The 21,862-nt window shown below is 42.1% G+C and overlaps 1 protein-coding gene across 8 annotated transcripts in view; it reads right to left on the bottom strand.

The window, feature by feature from the left end:
• prdm16 (PR domain containing 16) overlaps window positions 1-21,862 on the bottom strand; it is a 166,119-nt gene that overhangs the window by 67,192 nt on the left and 77,065 nt on the right. For 7 of the 8 annotated variants that reach the window (XM_058642850.1, XM_058642857.1, XM_058642851.1 and 4 more), the window contains exon 3: window positions 12,761-12,811. In XM_058642850.1, coding sequence (XP_058498833.1) covers window positions 12,761-12,811 — 51 coding nt within the window. The remainder of the gene's footprint in view (window positions 1-12,760; window positions 12,812-21,862) is intronic. The other variant, XM_058642852.1, reaches the window with a different exon arrangement.

The raw sequence follows: 21,862 nt of genomic DNA, 5'->3' as shown, positions 1-21,862 counted from the left end.
CCGTCTCCTTCAGCGTCCAGGCCAGAGTCATTGTCTGTGCAGGTTTGCACCAGCATAGCGAAGGTCACTCTCTCTTTGCAGCTCCCAACAGTTTCAGTGTTGTTAGCTGAATAAAAGGATTATCCACTATGAATTAGTACGAGGACACAGAAACCCCTCTCTTGGGATGATGCTTCATGTGTGTGTGTGTGTGTGTGTGTGTGTCTCATTGCCTCCCTCTCCTGGGATCCCCCACTCGGCCTAATCATTGTTTCTCTAACAGATAAATCTCCATGTCCTCACACGTGTGTCTGTGTGTGTTTGTGTGTGTGTGTTAATTAGCACCAAGTGTGCTCTTCCTTGTAATCACTTAATTAGGGGTGACGGCCTCGATGCTTGTTTACTCAATTAGCCATCCTCTTTAATTATCTAATTCACAGCAAGTGAACTGTCTTTGTGGGTAGGCTCGCTCGTAGCTCATTCAGCCATGTATGCCTGTTTGGTTAAAAAAAGAAAATTATTAGATATAAATGACAACATTAAAACCACGAAACAGTGGAAGGCAGAAAGGAGAAAAGCAGAAAAGAGAGCGATTCCTTTTAAGACAACTCACATGCACTGCAAACACACACACACACACACATACTCTCCATCAGACACTAGGCCATGCTCATGGACTTCACATGAGTGCTGAGCCACATGCCTCAGATTACTGTTGCTCCGATTCTCGGCGATTTAGTCATTAATGATAAAATCTACGTCAAAAAAAGAAAGAAAGTGAAGTCTCATGGTGAGTATGATTGATGGTTGCTTTAAATGGAGGCGTCCGGGGCCAGCTCTATTGTTTCTCCTGACCAGCATTGCCACCTACTCCACCAACGCCACCCCCACTCCTTCATGTGGATTAAGGCCTGCCGTTTATTTAACAGTTCATTTGAGCGAAGGAGCGACCAAGGTGAAGCCGGGGGGGGGCGGCGAAGGGGCGGGTTGGCAGTGTGTCTGTGCTGTACCGTGGCGGGACGTCCCCAGCGGGACAGTGCCAGGTTGCGCTGTGGGGAGACGAGACAGGGCCTCCCCAGCGGACTAATGCCCTGTAATGAAGATTAAGACTTAGTCAAAGACCATACTGTTCTGCTGAGATTGGAGGGAAGGAGCGAAGGATGGTAGGTAGGGAAGAGGAAAGGAAGTGAGGATAAAGGATAGTAGACAGAGAGGGGAGAGAAAACTGCGCGTGTGTGTTTGAGGACAGATTATCCTCATTTTCTGCTATAAATCAACATTTCTGAACCAGCTGAGAACAAAACACATTTTTTTGTTTGGTCAACAATGCAACTGTATTACAAGCTGAATGATTGCCTTGTTATTGCAGCCACAAAACTTTATAGAAAAATTCAGTGAAACAAAACCAACTATATAAAACAAATCACAATTCTACATTCAAACAGCCACACAGTGCAAACAACAAAAGAGATAAACACTTCATTTTATATCTGTTTCAAATGCACATTTCCTCTGACTCGTCTGGCATCGTAAGTGTCACGCGCACCCAGATCTGCTGAGGAAACTGAACGAGAGAGCAACCCGGCTCTGCACAGAAGAAAAGAAACTGAGTAACACAAACTGTAGCAGTAAAAGGATGAAGACGAAAAAGAAAATAAGTAAAACTAATGTAAAGCTAACAGCTAACACATTGCTTCACTTCACAGTTAACAGTGAACATTCTTGACAAAAGAATCAATATTCACTGATGTTGTTCCTCTCTGTTGGTTTCAAAGAACTCCTGCAAAACAAAAAAAAAAGATTCTGAAACTGCTTGTTGTTTTTTTTGTTCACCCTCTAGATGCCAACTTTATCTCTCCTTATAGTGTGCTGAGGTGAACTCCTGAGATATGAAACTACAAAAAGCAAAACAACCTAATAACTTATGAGACGACAGTGTGAGGAATTGATCAATTCTCTCCATTAATTCAGTCTTAATTTACTAATAGAGCTTTTAATTATGACAATTAAAATGTGAATTTAATTTCTTAGCAGTTTTATTTTGTCAAACGTTTCATTGAAGATCACCCAACAGATCCTCGACGTCAAAGCATAACAAAAAGTAAAAGGTTCCTTAAAAATGTAGTTTCTGCTAAAGAAATTAGCCCATTTTCTGGCCTGTCTGTGGCCCACTTAACAGACACAGAGACACACATGTATGGGTGTGCACACATGTGTTTGCCGGCTCATGTTCCAAAAGACAGCGAACACACGGCACACTTCACTTACCACTCTGTGGCTAAAAGCTCCCCTAAGACCTGTTACGCCCAGAAACACTCGCACTGTCTCCTGCCGTCTCCTCATCCTTTACTTCTGTCCCTCTGCGTGTTCCCTTTTTTCGCTCACTCTTTTCCCAACAGGAGAAATTCAAAAAATGTTTTGTCTACGTTAGGTATTCAACGGGGGCAAAGAGACGTGAGGACACATGGATGGATGGATGGAAAGAAGAATGGATGGGATGAGTAGGTGGGTGAGTGGAGAAAGGGGGATCTTTTTTCACATGACCTTGTGTTGTTAGCAGGGCCAGCCCCTCTCCCCACTCTCTCTTCCCCAGACGGGCCATGTCTGTGACTGGACTGGCAGTTCTTGCCCCTCTTGGGCATTCTGGCATTCCTCCTTGTCCCTGCCCCTCCTCCTCACTCCGGCTGTCTCTTGCCCTCTGAGGATTTCCATCTTTACTGAAGCTCGCTCTCTTGCCTTGACTTCAACGTGTTGCATCAACACCCTACAATCTCACTTTCTTATGCACCTTTTTTGTTGCCACCGTGATAAGATGTTTCATGAGATACTTTGATTTTAGGCACGATAAAGTTTGCAAAAAACAGCGTTAAAAAGGCAGACCTGTACATTGTGAGACGCTTCACAGCACACAAACAAAATACTCCCCCTTGTGATGCAACGTTTCAAATGCACCAGGCCTTTCTCTCACACACACACACACAGATGAACCTCTATCTTCCCCGTCTGACACGTGAAAATATTTTTGATGAGAAGGACCACACAACTTTTGTTCTCCGCCTCGCCCTGGCTTCTAGGTCTCTGTGGCAACGGCGTGAGGGTCGTCGTGTTATTATCACTAATGCTTGACCAACCAACCCCTTTGCATTGACTCTGTCTGCCTTAATGGAGTTACTGCTTTCTTGACAGACGTGTGTGTGTGTTTTAGGGGCTATTTTAAAGGGTATTAGTGCAACGTGTCCTTACAAGCACAGAAAGAAGAAGAAATCAATCCCCCAGAGTAAGGACATTTACCAGTGGCTCGTAAGGCCATGAGATGTCAAAGCCTGTTTTGATATGATGTCCTTTTTCTATTTATTTTATTTCTATTTTTGTATAAATCACACAAACGTAAATTCATAGAGAATTTAATTTCCCTTTAATATCATATTAAATCCTTGAGTGTAAATATAAAAATGTATGGAGGATATTGTTAGGTGATCAGTTAGGTTGGAGAGCTATATATATTTATACATAAATCCTCACATAACCTAGAACAAGGAAACACGATAATTATATCAAAGTAAAATGCTATAGTAGTGTTTTTTTTTTTATTTACAGCGTAGACCAGGTATCTGTCTACAGATCCGCTGCCATGTACGTGTTTCTGCAACTCTGTCAATCAAATACTGGTTCTGCCTTTGAGACAGTTCGTCCAATCATCATGCAGAAGCCCAGCGTCCGTGCCTGCCCACTGCTCAATTGACTCAGAGAAGCTGAGCTTCCGTGGAAGTGATGTTTTTGTCCCATTTGTCCAATCGCCGTCGGAGAAAAAATTGACGGTTTCAATTCGGGGCTGTTACGGGAATACGAAAGTCACGTAACAAACAGCGGATTCTGATCGAACTATAACGAGGCATAATGTTCTAATCGCACTCTAGTGCAAGTTTAGTGCACGTTTGACGACATTTTAGAGGAAGCCGAGCTTCCCTTGCCGTCTCAGAGCAATCACCACTGGTGTGTGTATGTGTGAGGAAACTAACATGACAGATTCTGCAACTGTCAGACTACTGTCCTCCTCCTTTTGTTGGGTGACCCCAGAGAATGTGGTGGGAATGGCCACCGGGAGAGACAAAGACTGCAAGAAGAGGAATGAGAAGGACTGAAAGAGTGAAAGGCAGAAGAAAAGAAAAAAAAGAGAGAGAGAGAGAGAGCGCGTGAATGAGAGAGGTCAGAAAGCCAGCTGATGTGAAAGTGCCTCCAATCACCTCGTGCTTCTCCTCCGCCCCCTCACTCTTTCCCTCTCTATCTGTTCTACTCTGTCTCTCTTTCATTCCCACTTGAATTCCTCTCCCAGCGCTTCACTCCACTGTGACGTCAGGTTTTGATCTGTGATAACAACAAAGATGCGTCAGTCAAGGCCCACGCTAACACTACACACACACACACACACTAAAAAAAAAGAAGAAAAAAAAAAGACATTCTGTGAGCACATATACACACACACATACATGAATACAGTGACACACAGCAGTGGCCTTTGAGTGAATGCTCCTCACAAGGCATAATGACAGCATTCTGCAGTAACCGTAGCGAGGACAGTTCCCACAGACACGACAGACACAGAAAGAAAGAGCATTTTTCCTCCTGTTTTCACCTCTCCTCCTACTCCCACCTCTTCTCCAACAACCCCAACTTTGTCTGAACCATGTGACCTTCCATAGATCCATCCTATTGGTTACCAAATCCTGCAGTTGGTGATGCTAAACACATCGAGACTCACCCAATTATTTTTGCTTGGAATTAGTACTGAAAATATGTAGTTTTCTGAATTGTTTGTCAAATTTAAATCAATCAATCAGTCAATAAATATGTTACATTAAGCCAAGCTTTATCAGTAATTGGGAGGTAGTCTTGACAAAAGAAAAGTATTTTTTACACCACATCAGTGCAGATAAGCCAATCGTATAAATCAGGGGTTTCCAAAAAAAGGGCCGGATTTGAAAATGTGAAGATTTCCTCGGGCCAATGGTCACTTCAGACATTTTTGTTTTTAACTGTAACATTTACATACAAATGCACTGTTTTTTTATTGTCACAATTATCATTTTTAAATGGAAATGTAACCAAATCAAAGCCATGCAGGAGTAAAACATTTTTAAAAAATGCCTTCTTTCACATCTGGAGTCAAATAATATAATGTGAGATGAGTGCATATAGCTGTCTGTCACAGGTGGGTTTCAAACCTGGGACTCTGGTTCCAAAGTGCAAGTCCTTACCAGCTGAACTAATGGGGATGACAAAGGAACAAAAAAACGATTTCTCCCTCCCTGACCATAAATAACACATTATAAAACCGAAGCTGCAGGCCGAACTTTGGACATGCCTGCTATAAATGTTTGTCACCAATAATATTCATCCATGTACATGCATTTTGATGGAGTTCACTTTCAATTCAACCTTTCTCCGACATCATCCTATACACAGGATGATGTCTGGAAGAGAACAAAAAGAAAACATGTACTCCCCATGTCTTCATAACCCACCAAAAAGTGGATGGGGTAGTAGGTTATGGACACAAATGAAAATATATCCATCGGGGACCATAAAATGTATCCGTGTCTGTTTACAGTTATTTATTCTATTCTGTAAAATTCTGTAAAAAAGTATTGGAAATGTTCATTTCTTACTCTGAAAACGAACAGAAAACATCATGATGCATGTACACTAAGGCCGCATTCAGTTTAGTGTTGTATACAATTATTTGCTTTTCAATTGTCAAAAGTTGCAAGGGTTACCAAAATAACTGTTCCACACGTCCCTCTTTTGGCATTATACAACAGAGAGGGTGATTTGTTCAATTTCTTGGACGTGTATAATGCTTGTATGATGTCATTCTGTTCATACGCAGTTATCCCCGTCCAGCATACACACTGATGGAACCTGCTCATATGGGATACTATCAAAAAACTGTGTGTTCCATTTTCTAATTGGCACCGAACCATCACAGCCTTTGCAAATTGGTGTTTGCATTATTTCAAACCGAGATTTCAATTTGAAAGCGCAGCTTTATTGTGCACACATGCATGTGTGTGTGTGTGTGTGTGTGTTCAGGCCATTTCCTGCTTTTTGGACTCATCACTAAACAGTCAAGTCATGGCTCTGGGGAACACACTGCCAGGCCCCGGACTTTCACACACACGCACACACACACACACATGCACAGAACCACCCCTATAACCGGGGGGGTATTTGTAACGTTCAGCATTATGAAAAATGACTTGCCCCCATGGCGCACCGGGGTGGCAAATGATTATAATATCCAGATAATCATTTCAAACAAATTATCATAATTATCAATCAATCATGAGCCTATTTAAGCAGGGGGAGGGATGGGGGAGTGTGGTGCTGTCGGCAGGGGGTAAACTATGGCCCGCAGCACTGGATCTCTTCTGTGACCCATGAGCCTCCCTCTGTCCACATAATAGCCCTCATACATTTCGGGGTCATTTAGCTGGCGTATTTAGAGACTCAATTCCCCAGCTTGATACGGGAAAAGAAACATATTCACACACATGTGCGTGCACAAACACACCCGTAGAATCCCGATCACAGCTGAGCCCCATTTGGCTCCTTAGTCTTTCAACACAGAGTGGGAAAGAGCTACTTATAGGTCAGAGTTCACAGATGTATACTTTGCATCGCGACGCAGACGGAACAATACCAAGTGCTGGAGAGTGAATAAAAGAGCACGGAATAACAAAAGATCGGGGGAGAAAGGGGACGTGTCGCTGTCAAGAAAGCCGTGAGGAGAAACGTGTTAGGAAAGTATGTCCGCCTTCACTGAGACAAATAGGAGCGGAAGAGTGACACACAGAGTAACTGCGACTCGGGAAAAGATATTCTCCTGTATCTTTTCACAGTAAATCCTCCATGAAAAGCAACATGAACAGATTCAATCTCTGTGATACCGAGAGGTACCATGAATGGGGATTGGGGTGAGAGATATTGAGGAAGAAAGAGAGACAGAAAAAGAGAGAGAGATAGATAGTAGCCTTCGGGGGAGATGATCGTCTTGGGAAAAAAGCAATCAGTGCTCATTGATTTTCTCTGCTGGTTGAATGGAGGGTGTCTATCTGGAAGTCATTATCTGCCATCTGATCTGCGGCAGTGTTTACACACGTTGGGATGGACAGCAGCTCTCTTCTGAAGATGAGGATTAACACACACAAACATACCTCTCTCACAGAAATAGAGCGTAGGCTTGTCTTCTTTGCTCCTGCTCCCTATCTGGCCATCACTTTTAAATCCAAAAAGAAACACTAGTCCTCCTGTACCACAATAACACACACACACACACACACACTGAAGTATACGTGCTGAACGTGAATGAGAACATACATAAGCAGGGCCTAGACAGCTAAACAGACAGATAGTCCTGTCTTGTATGGCCGGACCAGAACAAACCAAACAATCCCTGATTAAATCGCCGATAGGCTCTGATAGAAATCTCTACCTCCAACAGCACCGTCCTGTCTGCTGAGAGGGAGAAATTAAAGGAGCGGAGGAAAATGGATGAAGTAGGTGATTCAGATAACAGATCCTTTAATTTCTGTCTGTGGGTGAAGAGGCATGTGTATTTATATGAGCACATACATGGCATCATGGCTCGATCCATGTCTGAGAGAAGGGCAGGATATGAATCTGAGGACTTAAATCTCGCTCTTTCTCTTTCTATCTCTCTCTCTCACACACACACACACACACACACAGGTCAGCTCTGAGTAAAGGCTTGAAAAAGCTACACAAACATCTTTGCTTCTGTGTGATCCCTCGCCTTAACCTTGACTCCTCCACTTGTCTTTACATTCCTTTCAGACTGAGTCAACAGCGTGGAATAAATCTGTTGGAAACAACCTGTACTTCTGGTGGTCAATTTGAATGTGTCACGGTAGCAAGTTGGATTTTTTTTTTTTTTTTACGTCATTTAGTTACATTCATGGAACTGTTGACTTTGCTGCCTTTTTCCTAACATCTCTTTGTAAGTTGAAAAAGGCTCATGTCAACTTAAGAGTGCGGTATTCATCTGTGCGCTCTCTAGCTACACATTGTCAAAGAAGAAAATCCCTTGAGTACCAAACAGAAGAATGTATCTTATGAATCTTAAGTCAAACGTGGGGTTTGTGTGTGTGACAGCGGGATAAATGACAACAGTGGACATCTATCAATGCAAATCTATTCAACAGCGAGACGAGCCAAAACTTTCATTTGTTCTCTTTCAAAATCGTACACACATACGCCTATATGTATTCTGTCTTTTTAAAAAACATATGCAGCATAAAAACAAAGGAGATCTGTTTAACTGCAATGTAAAGCAGAGCAACAAATGAGAACCAATAACACACACACACGGTCATGAAAACACACACACACACACCTTTCAGCAGTAAACTACTTCATTCACTGGCTACAACTCAATTAACATTCTGCCTTAATCAAGCATAGCGGTTGTAATGACATGGTGGCAGCAGGAGAAATCAGTGTTTATGTGCACATGTGCGTTTATGTGTGTGTGTGTGTGTGTGTGCGCGCACATTCCCCGGGCTTGTGTGTGACTGTACGATGTGGATGAATGAGTCATGTCATAAGGAATGGCTCATGCATAATTTCATTCATATTCATAACAGGCATGTGGTCGGCCACTGCCCGATGAGGGCCCACCGCAACTCACACTCTGCATAATGAGATGTGGCTGTGCGTGTGTGTGCGTGTGTGCGTGTGTGTGTGTGTGTTAAGTGCTGTACTTTACGTTTGTGTGCTCTCATCTGTGTAAACCTTTTTCTGCTCCTATCTGTGCATCTGCAGCTTGTCTCATGTGGAAGGTGGTTAGGTAGTTTATAAAACTATCTAGGTTTTTTCCACATTGTATGAACATGTGGGGGGAAAAAAGGGAACGGCCCAAACCACCTGTGGTCAACTCTTAAAATAAGCTCATTGACGAATGTCGGATTTCAACTCATCTGAGCAGTTGGTTGATTTGCATGCCTGCCTGTTTACAGAGGGTGCAGCAACAAGACCCTTGACCTGAAATGCAAATGAGGACATTTAAGTCATTCTGTTTTTCTAAGGGTCATAATTGTCAACTAGAGTGGCAATTCCGTGGCCGAAATTTCGAGGGTGCCTGCAGTTCTTGCGGCATGTGTCGTCATTGGGAAACATTATTTGGATCCAATCCACCTTGGAAGGACTTTTTGGTGGAGTCACCCTTTCAAAGTTTCCCATTCATGTGTATGTGGAAGTTATATCGCAGTTTTTTGCGATTTTTGTCGCCATGGTTACTTGAAACACTTGGAAATAGTCATAGCACACAAGTCCCGGTCAAGACGCACGTTTTGATATAACATGTGTGGGGGTTTTCTCAAAACTGTGGGAGGAGTTACACGTCAAAGTTTTGTGTGGAAGAATAGCAATTCAATACAGAGAGACTTACACGCCCCTCCCTAAGTCCCCTCTCCTTTCACGCACACACACGCACGCACACGCACGCACCTGTCCCTATCTCTCCAAAACCAGCAGAGAAAGCAGAGAAAACAGCATGTTTTAAAGTTGTCATATTTCAAGAACGGTTGATGATAGAGATACAATTTTTGGTTTGTGAGCGTCAGGAGGCTTTCAGCTGCTCCCATCTCAAAATTTGTGACAAACGGGCTTGAATTGACAGAGAAATCACAGTTTTAAAATCACCCTCGGGTTGATTTTTCCACAACTCCAAAGGAGACATTTTAACATGGGAGTGAATGGAGAGTGTGACCATAACTCTCTGCGCTTTGAGGTGATTTAAAGAAAAACTACAAGTCATATGAACATGAAAACACATACAGGGTTAGAGGACGGCCATGGCAACATTTTGATGTAAAAATTGTCTGTGTAGGTTGGAAATTGTGGGCAGGAGAAGAGTTTGTTTAGAGATTTTTGGTGATTATTTTGCTGGATCTCGCTAGAGTGGCACACTCTAGCGATCCGCCCCCACACTTTCCAGACCACACACACAATCATTATAAAATCTGAAAACGTAAAAAAAAAGTACAAAACGTAAACTGCGATTGTTTAAAAACCGTAACATGGATCAAAATGTCGACTTAGGTCAGAAAAGTCCCAAGTCTTGTGACCCGTTTAAAGTTCCAACCACGTTTCTGCGTTAAAGTATGACGACACTGTGATGCTCCAAAGTGGGCTTGGTTTTTTTCGGTTTCCCATTATTGTGTGAGTGGAAATTATTTTACATTTTCGCGATTTTTGTCGCCATGGTTACGCGAAAGTCTTAGAAAAGTCATAGCTCACGATTCCCGATCAGGCCGCACGTTTTGATATAACTTGTGTTGGGGTTTTCTCAAAACTGCGGGAGGAGAAGCGCGGCAAACTTTTGGGAGGGCGCGGGAAAAATAAGCAGAATAAACGCCGTTGGAATATCAATAGGTGCTTCCGCTCAATGCATTCTAGTGAGAACTCTAGGTTCTCACTAGTATGCATTGTTGCTGCAGGCACCTAACTAGAGTGGCAATTCCGTGGCCGAAATTTCGAGGGTGCCTGCAGTTCTTGCGGCATGTGTCGTCATTGGGAAACATTATTTGGATCCAATCCACCTTGGAAGGACTTTTTGGTGGAGTCACCCTTTATTTAATAATAAAATAAAGTTTCCCATTCATGTGTATGTGGAAGTTATATCGCAGTTTTTTGCGATTTTTGTCGCCATGGTTACTTAAAACACTTTGAAATAGTCATAGCACACAAGTCCCGGTCAAGACGCACGTTTTGATATAACATGTGTGGGGGTTTTCTCAAAACTGTGGGAGGAGTTACACGTCAAAGTTTTGTGTGGAAGAATAGCAATTCAATACAGAGACACTTACACGCCCCTCCCTAAGTCCCCTCTCCTTTCACGCACACACACGCACGCACACGCACACACACGCACCTGTCCCTATCTCTCCTAAACCTCTGACAACAGAGAAAACAGCATGTTTTAAAGTTGTCATATTTCAAGAACGGTTGATGATAGAGATACAATTTTTGGTTTGTGAGCGTCAGGAGGCTTTCAGCAACTCCCAAATTTAAATTTGTGACAAACGGGCTTGAATTGACTGAGAAATCACAGTTTTAAAATCACCCTCGGGTTGATTTTTCCACAACTCCAAAGCAGACATTTTAACATTGAGGTGGATGGAGAGTGTGACCATAACTCTCTGCGCTTTGAGGTGATTTAAAGAAAAACTACAAGTCATATGAACATGAAAACACATACAGGGTTAGAGGACGGCCATGGCAACATTTTGATGTAAAAATGGTCAGTGTAGGTTGGAAATTGTGGGCAGGAGAAGAGTTTGTTTAGAGATTTTTGGTGATTATTTTGCTGGATTTGCTAGAGTGGCACACTCTAGCGATCCGCCCACACACCACTCAAACACCCATTATAAAATCTGAACACGTCGAAAAAAAAGTACAAAACGTAAACTGCGATTGTTTAAAAACCGTAACATGGATCAAAACTTTGACTTAAGTCAGAAAAGTCCCAAGTCTTGTGACCCGTTTAAAGTAACAATCATGTTTCTGCGTTAAAGTATGACGACTCTGTGATGCTCCAAAGCGGGCTTGGTTTTTTTCAGTTTCCCATTATTGTGTGAGTGGAAATTATTTTACATTTTCGCGATTTCTGTCGCCATGGTTACGCGAAAGTCTTAGAAAAGTCATAGCACACGATTCCCGGTCAAGGCGCACGTTTTGATGTAACTTGTGTTGGGGTTTTCTCAAAGCTGCGGGAGGAGAAGCGCGGCAAACTTTTGGGAGGGCGTGGGAAAAATAAGAAGAATAAACGCGTAGGAATATCAATAGGTGCTTCCGCTCAATGCATTCTAGTGAGAACTCTAGGTTCTCACTAGTATGCATTGTAGCTGCAGGCACCTAATTACGCCAGAGGAGGTTTGGAGTGAAATACGTCTTGTTAAAGGCTGTTCATGAGGAGATGGAAACGTGTTCACTCCTCTCACACACTGCTTTTATTAAACGGGAGCCGTACAGGAAAAGCAGTCCGCCATTAGTTCTGCTCCCGATGTTTTGACCGTCCTGTCATGTGAGATAAACCAAAAGTACGGAGACAAAGTCTGAATCTGAGCTCTAATATATTTGATAACTAAATACGTATACATACATACAGAAACACCACTCAGATGACAGAAAGAATTTAGCCCCAAGCTTCATATTTGAAAATATCACCGTATTTGACACATCATTTATTCGGCCATTGGTTTCAGTTTGAACTTTCTTGCCGCTAACTGGAGCTGGAGTTACGCCTTCATGGCTTCATTCATCATTGGAAAGTGTCTCCCCCCGTAACAGCCATTGTTCTCTCAAGGACAATTAGATGGACATGAACTCTCCTACGACCGCGCCTTGACCCCGTGACACTGAACGTAAAAACAAACTGTCCAGCCTCCTCAGTAAATGTATCACCTCATGGAGTGTGTGAGTGAGAGTCGGTGTGTAAAGAGGATTTCCTTGATCTCAGGTCTGTCTCCCGTGAAACGAGTTGCGAGTGAATGCGTCGTAAAGCGAAGGATGTGAGCGCTCCGAGCTCACAGTACACACGTGGCCTAATTATGTACAAATGTGATCATATTTGTTCTTTTCACAAGCACAGCCAAAGTAACGCAGCTGGGATAGAGTTCTTTCTGTGCTTTGGTCATTTCAAAGTGTGTTTTACTCCTGCAGGACAGACGTATAGTACAGAAGACACACAAAGCTGTCCTACCTTTTTGACGCAGCTGTCAGGGGAGGCTTCTTCATCGTCATTCATCATCTGCTGAAGATAAAAAAAAAAACAAGAACATTTATATACATCAGTGCTTAATGGTACAAGATCCACACATCTACACCGCAGCGTTTTTATTAAACTGAAAAGACAAACGGTTTCTTCAAATCATTCCCATTGATTACTGTGCTTCATGGCGTGTGACCATCGCTACTTGATGACATGAGCACGGGGTGTTCACAGTTCATCACACAGACCCTTGGGGCAACAAATGTAACCAGAGGGATATAATAATGGACTGAGAGGTCACGAAAACAACACACACACACACGCACACACAGATGAAAACATAACACACACACACACACATACGCGTTCTGATGAATGAATGCCCCACAGATTTGGCATTAATTCTCCGCTTCAGCATTGCAGGAAATTTTCGCTGAGACAGTTTCTGTGTGTGTCTGTATAATTAAGCCTTCAAGCAATATTTACTGGGGGCAGATGGGTGGTAGAATGCTCCCAGTGTCTGCCAGAGGAAATGAGGGAAGTGGGGGAATGGTGAAGATATGGGGTTGCTCTGCTGCAGTGAGGAGGCATTTCACATATAATGGCAAACCCAGCGTCTCTCTGTCTCTTTCTGGACTCTCTCTGAAGCCCATTGATGGCAACTGAGGATCAAAGAAGAGATGCCGTCTGTTTTCTGGCCAGTTTTGGGTAGGGTGGGTGGACTGGTGTAGCCCTTCACTGAATTTAAGTGAAATTAGACCTATAAAACTTCCTCAAGCACAGACACATGGTGTATCTGTACCTCCCTTTTCCTGCTCCCTATCCTCCCCATCTGCCATTTTACAGTAGGTGTGTTGTTTGGGTGTTGTGACAAGGCTGCCCTTTATATTAGAGCTGGCACATTAAAGTTTGTATTTTCTAAACCAATGTGTCCCATGATTGGGTAAGAGACATTTATCTTCTGTGGAATCTGACATGGAAACTGAGGAGATATTCTTTGAATTTTGTCAAACAGCAACCTCTTTATGCACCTTTCTATACAAGTATTCACAGGAAAGGAATATGTATTGTGTGTACAACCTTCTTTTTTGGGGGGGGGGTCACATTCAAAAGTAGCTGGTACATATTTAGGCCTGACTGTGTCAACCAAGATTACAAATGGTGGAACTATACACGTTCCTGTTAACAGTGGTTCAGTATTGGTTAAACATTTTGAGGTGGAAGGAAAACACCACTGCATGAGCAATTCGACTATTATGTCCACAGAGCAAAAACCAAAACCAATGAATCCTTAGATCACGATCTCTCTTGAATGAAATTAGGGACATGGTTCTTTTAATTCTGTTAAATTGCTGGTGAGATTCTAATCAACCAGTAGACGGAAAAACTCGGGCCTTTGTGCAGCAGGATGTGCGTGTGTATGCGTATTCACTGCAAAGTGAGAGGTCATTTTACTCAAGAACAAAACACAACAAACTTGCTAATGTATTTCTCTTTGTCTTTATTTAGTATTTTTTATTCTGTGGAACACACAGTAGAACCAATACACACAATCCAAGTGAGTGTGTGAGACTTTTTAACATACAATATAAATAAATTAGGTGTATGTCTCTGCGCTCTAAGTAAAAAAAAAAATGTGCTTGTGAACTTTAAACAAGGCAATAGAGTAGTAGTGAGAGCGAGCGAGGGAGGGAGGGGGAGAGAGAGAGAGAGAGAGAGAGAGAGAGAGAGAGAGAGAGCACTTCCCCTTTCTTGTAATGCACAAGACCAGCTGCAACAGTTTACAAAACCAACAGCTTGGCTGAGTCTTCTAAAATGCTACCAGCCGTTCAACAAGTATAAGACAATGTCTGGACTTTCTGCCTGCTCTGTTCAGCTACATGCCAAGTGTAAATATGTGTGTGTATCAAATTGTGGGAGAGTAACCTGAAACTGTAAAAGACATTCAAGCAGACATGAGTGGTTTTACTGATTCCTTAATGTCTTTCAGCTTAAGGTGGGGGGTCGAGGCTGTGTGGGCTTTTTATTGTCCAAACATCAGCTTTGGTTCTAGAAACACTCGCTGTCTGTCAGGAGAATGCTAACTGGAGAACGTCTTGGCTCTTAATTCGAAAGTGTTTTGTTGTCTGTCGAAATGTGGCCCGATTACCGACTATGTTAAAATTAGAATTCCGAGATTAGTACTTAACTCGGTTCAAATGCAAGACCTATTGCAATGATTATAATAGCTATAACAAAGGCAGATGGAGAAGCTCTTTCAACACAGGTATACCGTATATACACACACATGCATGTACGTGCACACACACACACCAGACAAACAAACACAGAGTAGCATAGCCTTGCAGTAGGACCCCGCCAAGCAAATAAATAAGCTATTAATTAGGGAAGGAAAATGTGATTGGCCACTGACTTGCAGAGCTATGATTTATTGCACGTGTCACCATCATCTCAAAGTGACTTTTACTCTGTGTTGGAAAGACAGGTCCAAATAGAGACTGGCCTATGTTGAGCGGGATAGATTTTCCACGACACAGAGAAAGGTAAAATTGTCCCATTTGCTCTGTATCTAGCCCGCTGAATGCTGACATGTCAATATGTCTTATGGAAAAGAGAAAACACTGAAGGTAGGGTAATTAGAAAGTGTATGTAAGTGTGTCTGGGCACATAGAATTCTCCCTCTCTGGCCCATATGACCTCAAACATAAACAAATCCAGTTGTGGCTTGATGAAAGTGCAGCCACCTGCAGAATCCTTCCACCAAGACCTGTCCAGACCCTCATTAGGGGTATGCGTAAATGTGTGTATGTGTGTGTATGTGTATATGTTGCCATGTCTGTGGTGTGTGCCTTCACACTAGGGCGGAGGGAAAACCCCACCATTATTAGTGTCTCATAGCGCAGCTTTTGTTATTGGACAGAGTCAGGAGTTTTTCAGCACCACTTTAGTACCATTTGTATTGACATGCTATGATGAGCAAGCGGACAAAAGAAAACATGACATGGAAAGAGTCACTCAGTGTGGACTGCCTCATTGTTTTTCCAAGACCTGTCACAGCCACATGACAGAGCGACCCAGCTTATTTCCAGAACTTATTTAATGTTTAAAATACAAGAGAAATACCCTGAGGGGGGGGTTCTGAATAAGGACCATGTTGAATATGCAGTGGTAGAACATGGTAGCAGAATAACATGTGCAACTAACTAATGTCTAACCTTGATAGACTGACCCCGTACAATGATCTTCAAGTCATGCAATTAACCAGTGAGAAGGCCGAGTCAGTAGCCATAGCAACTGGAGGAGGATCTCACAAAGCTTGTTCATCATCATCCACAAGCACAAGGAGAAGAAGAGGGCCCCACTTGGAGGATTGCACTGTAGGAAAATGTTAGCATTCTGTTGCCAAGAACAATTCTCCTCAACTCTGAATAATATGAGGCAATACAGCAACACGGCCCAATGAATGGCTGCGGATGTCACAAAGCCACAAGTTTCCAAAAAGAACCAGCAGCAAACAAACCTCAGGCTTTTTGAACCGGGGCCATGACTGACAATGCATTGACTGCAATAGCCACACCAAGAAAGCCACAAATTGAAAGTTTTGCTACGCATTTATTGGGAACTTTTGCAGCTTTTTGGCATGATGGCAGGATTTTATTGTGGTAGTAATACCCTAGATGGGTTATTGATCTTTCTGACGCATAGATGAGAGAAAAAAAGCGGTCTTTCACTGTGGGTCATGTTGAATAATGAACTGCAGAGAGCGAGTATTTGTGTTCAAGCAAAAAAGAGAAAAAGGAAAGAGGAGGCTCTGTGTCTCGTTGCTGGAGCCTCTAAAATAGGAGCAAACCATCATGTCAAACATGATCTCAACAAATGGATCTGATTCCTCTGACTCCCAGATACTGGCAAACCTGATCGGAACACTTTACAATCAATGAAATGACACAACTGCCCAAAAAAGGAAGAAAAAGAAATTGAGATATCAAGTCTCCAGTGTTTTTTTTTCCCCCCTGAGGTCTCTTGCTATCATTCGAACCTCCTGATAATGAACTTTTTACACTCCCCTGCCAGAATCTGTTAGATATTGTTTGACTAAAGATACACGTCAGATTCAGTCTGCTATTTAGCATCAAGTACGATGGTGCCTGGTCGAAATTCCTCGTCCTTTCTTTGGCTTGTCCTTTAGAAGGGTGTAAAATGGGGCTATTTCGGGACTTCCCAGAGATAGGGGCCTTGATGGCTGACACAAAACAAGATCAGCACTATGACTTCTCAAAAACATGCCTCAACAATGAGGTTGCCTAGTGGGGCGGTGGAAAAGAGTAAGGCCTGAGGAGAAGGAAGCAGGGTAGACATTTGCACTGGTAAATGCCAGGAAGCTGGGCATCCATCAGAGAGAATATACTCATGGTCATTTTAATAAACGGAAGACTTGAGGTGCTTTGGCCAAGGCAAACATCAAGGAGGGTTCTCATAGAAAACTTTCTCTGCTCTTGTGTTTTGACTGGTTTGTAGGTTTACAACAATAACACTGTTTGATTCCTTATCCCTCCATTTTGGTGTAAAGCCTAATGTGAGAAGATTATACAGTTCATTAATACAATTGAAAAAAAAACCATATACAGTGTGTATATATATATATATATATGTATAAATATGAAAGGAATGTGTGGGATGCTATTGTCTGAGAGAAAAAGTAGAGATCAGATTGGCTCACTTATCACACTGCGCTTAAGCTAACACTGTTACCCAACCCTACATCCAGATGCGTCTATGCAGGGTGCGGCCTGTGACGGAACTGAGAACTGTTGGTGAGATAGAGCTTAAGCGCACAAAGGTTAGATTTGGAAGGCAAACACTCGAAACTATTGTGTGACTCTGGAAAGTCACGGCCACTTGTCAAATACAAATGACTGTTATTTACAGAACAAGCATTGACCCCGTATGTCCTAAGACTCTTTACGTGATTTATGAAGAGAATGCCACAGTGAATTATCCTAGCATGGGTTTACATTGACCCCGGACAGGCTTGTCTCATCATTTCAGTGTTCTGTATGATTCACAGGTCCTGCTTAGACATGTGTGGTCTAGGTGTCACACATTGTACACCTGGTACAAATGAGTGGATCAAATATTTGCGTTCAGCGGGTTGACAGTTGAGCTGTTTGAAGTCTTTTCTCTGTAGGAAAGTGATGTTACAAGGTGAGGTTTGCCCTTAGTCAGCAAACAAACCTTGAGAAAGAAGCTCACTTTCATGACAAAGAGCGAGGTGGAAATGCAAGGAGAGGCAAAAGGGAGGAGGAAGAGAGCAAGATTCTGCAAATTTATTAAAAGGGTCATATTTTCACTAGGGACTTGTACAGCAATCCATAACCTGACGTCCAAGGCCCCTTATCCTTTTAAGGCCAATGACTCTGAACTTGATATTGACAGAACCATACAGATAAATTATCTGCTCGGCCTATGCTTTATTGGTAAGTCATTTGGGCAGATGATCAGTAATAATCATAAGTGAATAAGGGTGTGCCGATAGATCTCCTGCAAGCAGATGTTGTGGCAGCTGCAGGGTTGACGTCCAATAAATAACACTACCTTTTGGCCTAAGAGGATTGCATACACAGCATCAGCGGTGGCTGCAGCATGCCTTTCAAATAATGATATATCACGTTTTCCCTCTTCATTTTGATAAAGGTTGCAGTTTATCGATACACGGTAGCAGGAAGAAAAATAATATTGCTTTATTTCTAATGATCTCCTATTCTTTTCATGACACATATTGCCTCGAAGCAAGCAGCGGGTTATGGGAGTAAGATTTAGGGTCCTACTTGAGGGCATATGGAATGTATCAAAGGTCATGGCCCGGATACTTTTCATTTCACATATCTCAGTTGAGCGAGATGCGTACACAGCCTATGCATATATGGATTCAACATTTATGAGCTACATAAATCTGATATTGGCTTTTTTTTTTCAGTTCAGCTGTGCCACATGTTTCATATCTAGATTTCCCTTGCAAACTGAATTTGCGTATTTAGGAACATGGAGTCAATCACACTGTCTTTCCCTGTCTAGTGCCAACATTAATCCATCTAGCAATTCTTTTAGGTAGATAAAATGGATGTGAAAACACAGAAGGGAGATCTCTGCAGCAGGCACTGAGATATTGTCACAGGATGATAGATAATTGGTGGGTATATTGCATGTCTTTTATCAGGCTGTGGTTACACAGTATAATGTTTGCATATTTTAACATAAACAGAGCAGTTTGTGTAGCTTCTAACTTCTCCTCTTGCTTGTTTCCTTCAAATTCAATATACATATAGGAAGGACAAGTTGGCTCAACTGCGAAGGCTGGATGTGGACAGATGTTAGAGTAAGCTTCAAGTCAGAAGGACATAAGTATAGTGGAAGTTTTTTTTTGTTGTTGTTTTTTAAAGACCAGTGTTTTCTTTTTTTATTGTGCATGTTTTCGACCAGGCATTGGCATCCCTCTCCAAATCTGTCCTGTGGTTTTCTGCATTTTTAATTGCACACACATAAGCTCACACATATACAAGGAGCTTGGGCCCAGGCTCAAACATAGAAATAAAAAGTCTCCAGTGACTTTGAGGCTAAGTGCATGTATATATGGGTTGGTGCTCTGGACAAGCAGGGGCTTTCTTTGGGACTCTGAGGGTTTATACCGAGGTCAAGCTCTACACATGATGACGCTTGAGAAGACCAAAGCCGCTCTGAGTGACTTACTGATGAGATTTCTCCAACAGATAAATAAACAAGGCCTAACCGTGGATTTCCTGCATGGGGTATGAGTGTGGTTTTGTTTGTGTTCAGCTTGGAACTACTGCGATATGAGTTTGACGTGATGCACCGGACAGAGCCAAATTTGACACATATTTAAACAATTACATTGATTTAAGATGCAATTTTGCATGTCTATTATTGAACACCTCCCTTGGGTATCCCGCCCCCTCTATACTCTACCTATCCACTTAGGTCTTCACTCCCTCAATGGTCTTTTTGTACTGGTATAGCCTCTGTGTTTACTGGGAAGACGTGGAACGTAGATGTTAGGTCATCAGTAGGACAGAGGTGAATGGAGCAGCGTGTGCTCAGGAGAGAGTAAACAGATTGCAGTATTCATAAGACACTCTTTGTTAGATAGGTAGGTCTGTGCTTTTTAGTTGCTTTGAACCTTACAACACACTTCACCACATGTGTATGTTTAATTAACCACAACAAACATGTTACCAAACTGGCTGAATGCTTTATCTGTTAAAGCTGCCATTTCCTTTACCAAAATGAATCTACCAACGGAACAAAGTCTTATCCCTCAGATTACTCCGGCTAAAATGCCACCAACAAGTCAAGTTGAAGAAGGAGAAAATCATAAAAAGGCTGACTTCAAATGCTACTGGAGTACGCTCACGTTTAAAAATATCGGCAATAATAATGGCAGTGTAATTGTTCAAATGACTGCTATTAGCATGTGTATTATTTTAAGTATGATGTGAAGATAAAAGACAAAAAGCATTTGTGTGTACCAAATGGACTGTAACTGTGTACTGCGCTGTCTATCCTTGTGATTTCTTTGGTGGCCAAACAGATTATTTACACGGTGGAAACATATAAAGACCAGAGCAGTTTAGCCAGTTGCTACTGCCAAAAGATACTGTCTGGAGATAGTAACTACAAACGGTTTCTTTCACTGTGGTGCTCAGTGAGGAAACCATTTTGCATAGGGTTCATGTAAAAAAAAAATGTAGTGCCAAATGCATATAATGGCCTCTAAATCATAACGGCTGCTTGTTTACAAATTCTATTCTTCCACCAGTTGTTAAGTGCATGAGCAATAAAATACATTCCAAATAATGACATAAAAACCCTCTGCATACTTTCAGACCACAGCACCTGGATAACAATACAGTACTATAATAATGTTTGGCCTTTCTAGATCATTGAATAGCAGTTACTAAATGGCCACGCTCACCAATTCACATGAAAACCAGTTACGACTCCAAACTGTATGTTTCCTTTAAGTTGAGGAATACATTCATATTGGTACTTGGCACTTTGAAGGAATTCTAAATAATTAGCCATTATTAGTCTCGTGAAACATAGCCAAACACATCTGGTCACAGAAAATCTAAATCGATTGATTTTCTTGACTTTTTAGCCACATTTGACACTTAATAAATGGATACCTGGTCGTTGGAACTGCACAGACATAAAGCATCTGGCTACAATACTAAACACATATTTGACATTTAACAATTTTTTTCTTTTCAACCCTCCTTTCCTTAAAAAATACTCCATGTATCCGCACTTTCAAGAGATAGCAACATTAATCTCCACGTGCACCGTCTCCAAGTCCACAAGATCAACCCATCACCTCCACAATAAATGTCAAGCTGTCATGATTTATGTTGCTAATGAAAGTGATTAGATGGCTACAATGTCCGAGAACATTGCAATCGCTTGATTCAATACTGTCCTGTTTACACAACTTGCGTCAAAGATCAACATCTGTGTGTCAGAGATGTAACCAGCGCTGGGCGACTAAAAACAGATTGGATACATCTTGTCATCAACCACTTGACAATGATACAGTTGCATCTTTTGAGCCTCCGACATTGGTCTTTATGATTTGGCCTTGAGGACTCTTCAAAGGGGATATACTGGCGTGGAGATAATGTAGCGGCCTCACTCCCTTGTACAAAGGCCATTATCTCATATTTTTGCCATCAAAACCTGAGATGAGTTGAAGTGTCACTGACTTTGATAATTTCAGGGACAGTCTCAGACTTCAAAAGACCATGTGGTAACGATGTTGCAAAAGCGATTATATGATGCTGCTGGTTGTCTCAGGCTGGGACACTAAATGGGAAAGCTGCATATTGGAGTGGACTTTGTGGTGCAAGACACTGCCAAGAAGAATTTTAGTGTCTGACAGATACCTCAAGTCATTTCAAAGTTCAGTGTCTAGTGTGAAATACAAAGAATTGACAAATTCATATGAAGCATCACTCCATCACATGTATGCCAGACTACCAAATCCTCCATGTCTTTGTCAGAGACAAAAACCTGCCTGTA

The sequence above is a fragment of the Solea solea genome, chromosome 11 (genome assembly GCF_958295425.1).
Source record: "Solea solea chromosome 11, fSolSol10.1, whole genome shotgun sequence".
NCBI lineage: Eukaryota > Metazoa > Chordata > Actinopteri > Pleuronectiformes > Soleidae > Solea > Solea solea.
The sequence above is the reverse complement of the archived record's forward strand: the minus strand, read 5'-3'. Positions and strand labels throughout refer to the sequence as shown.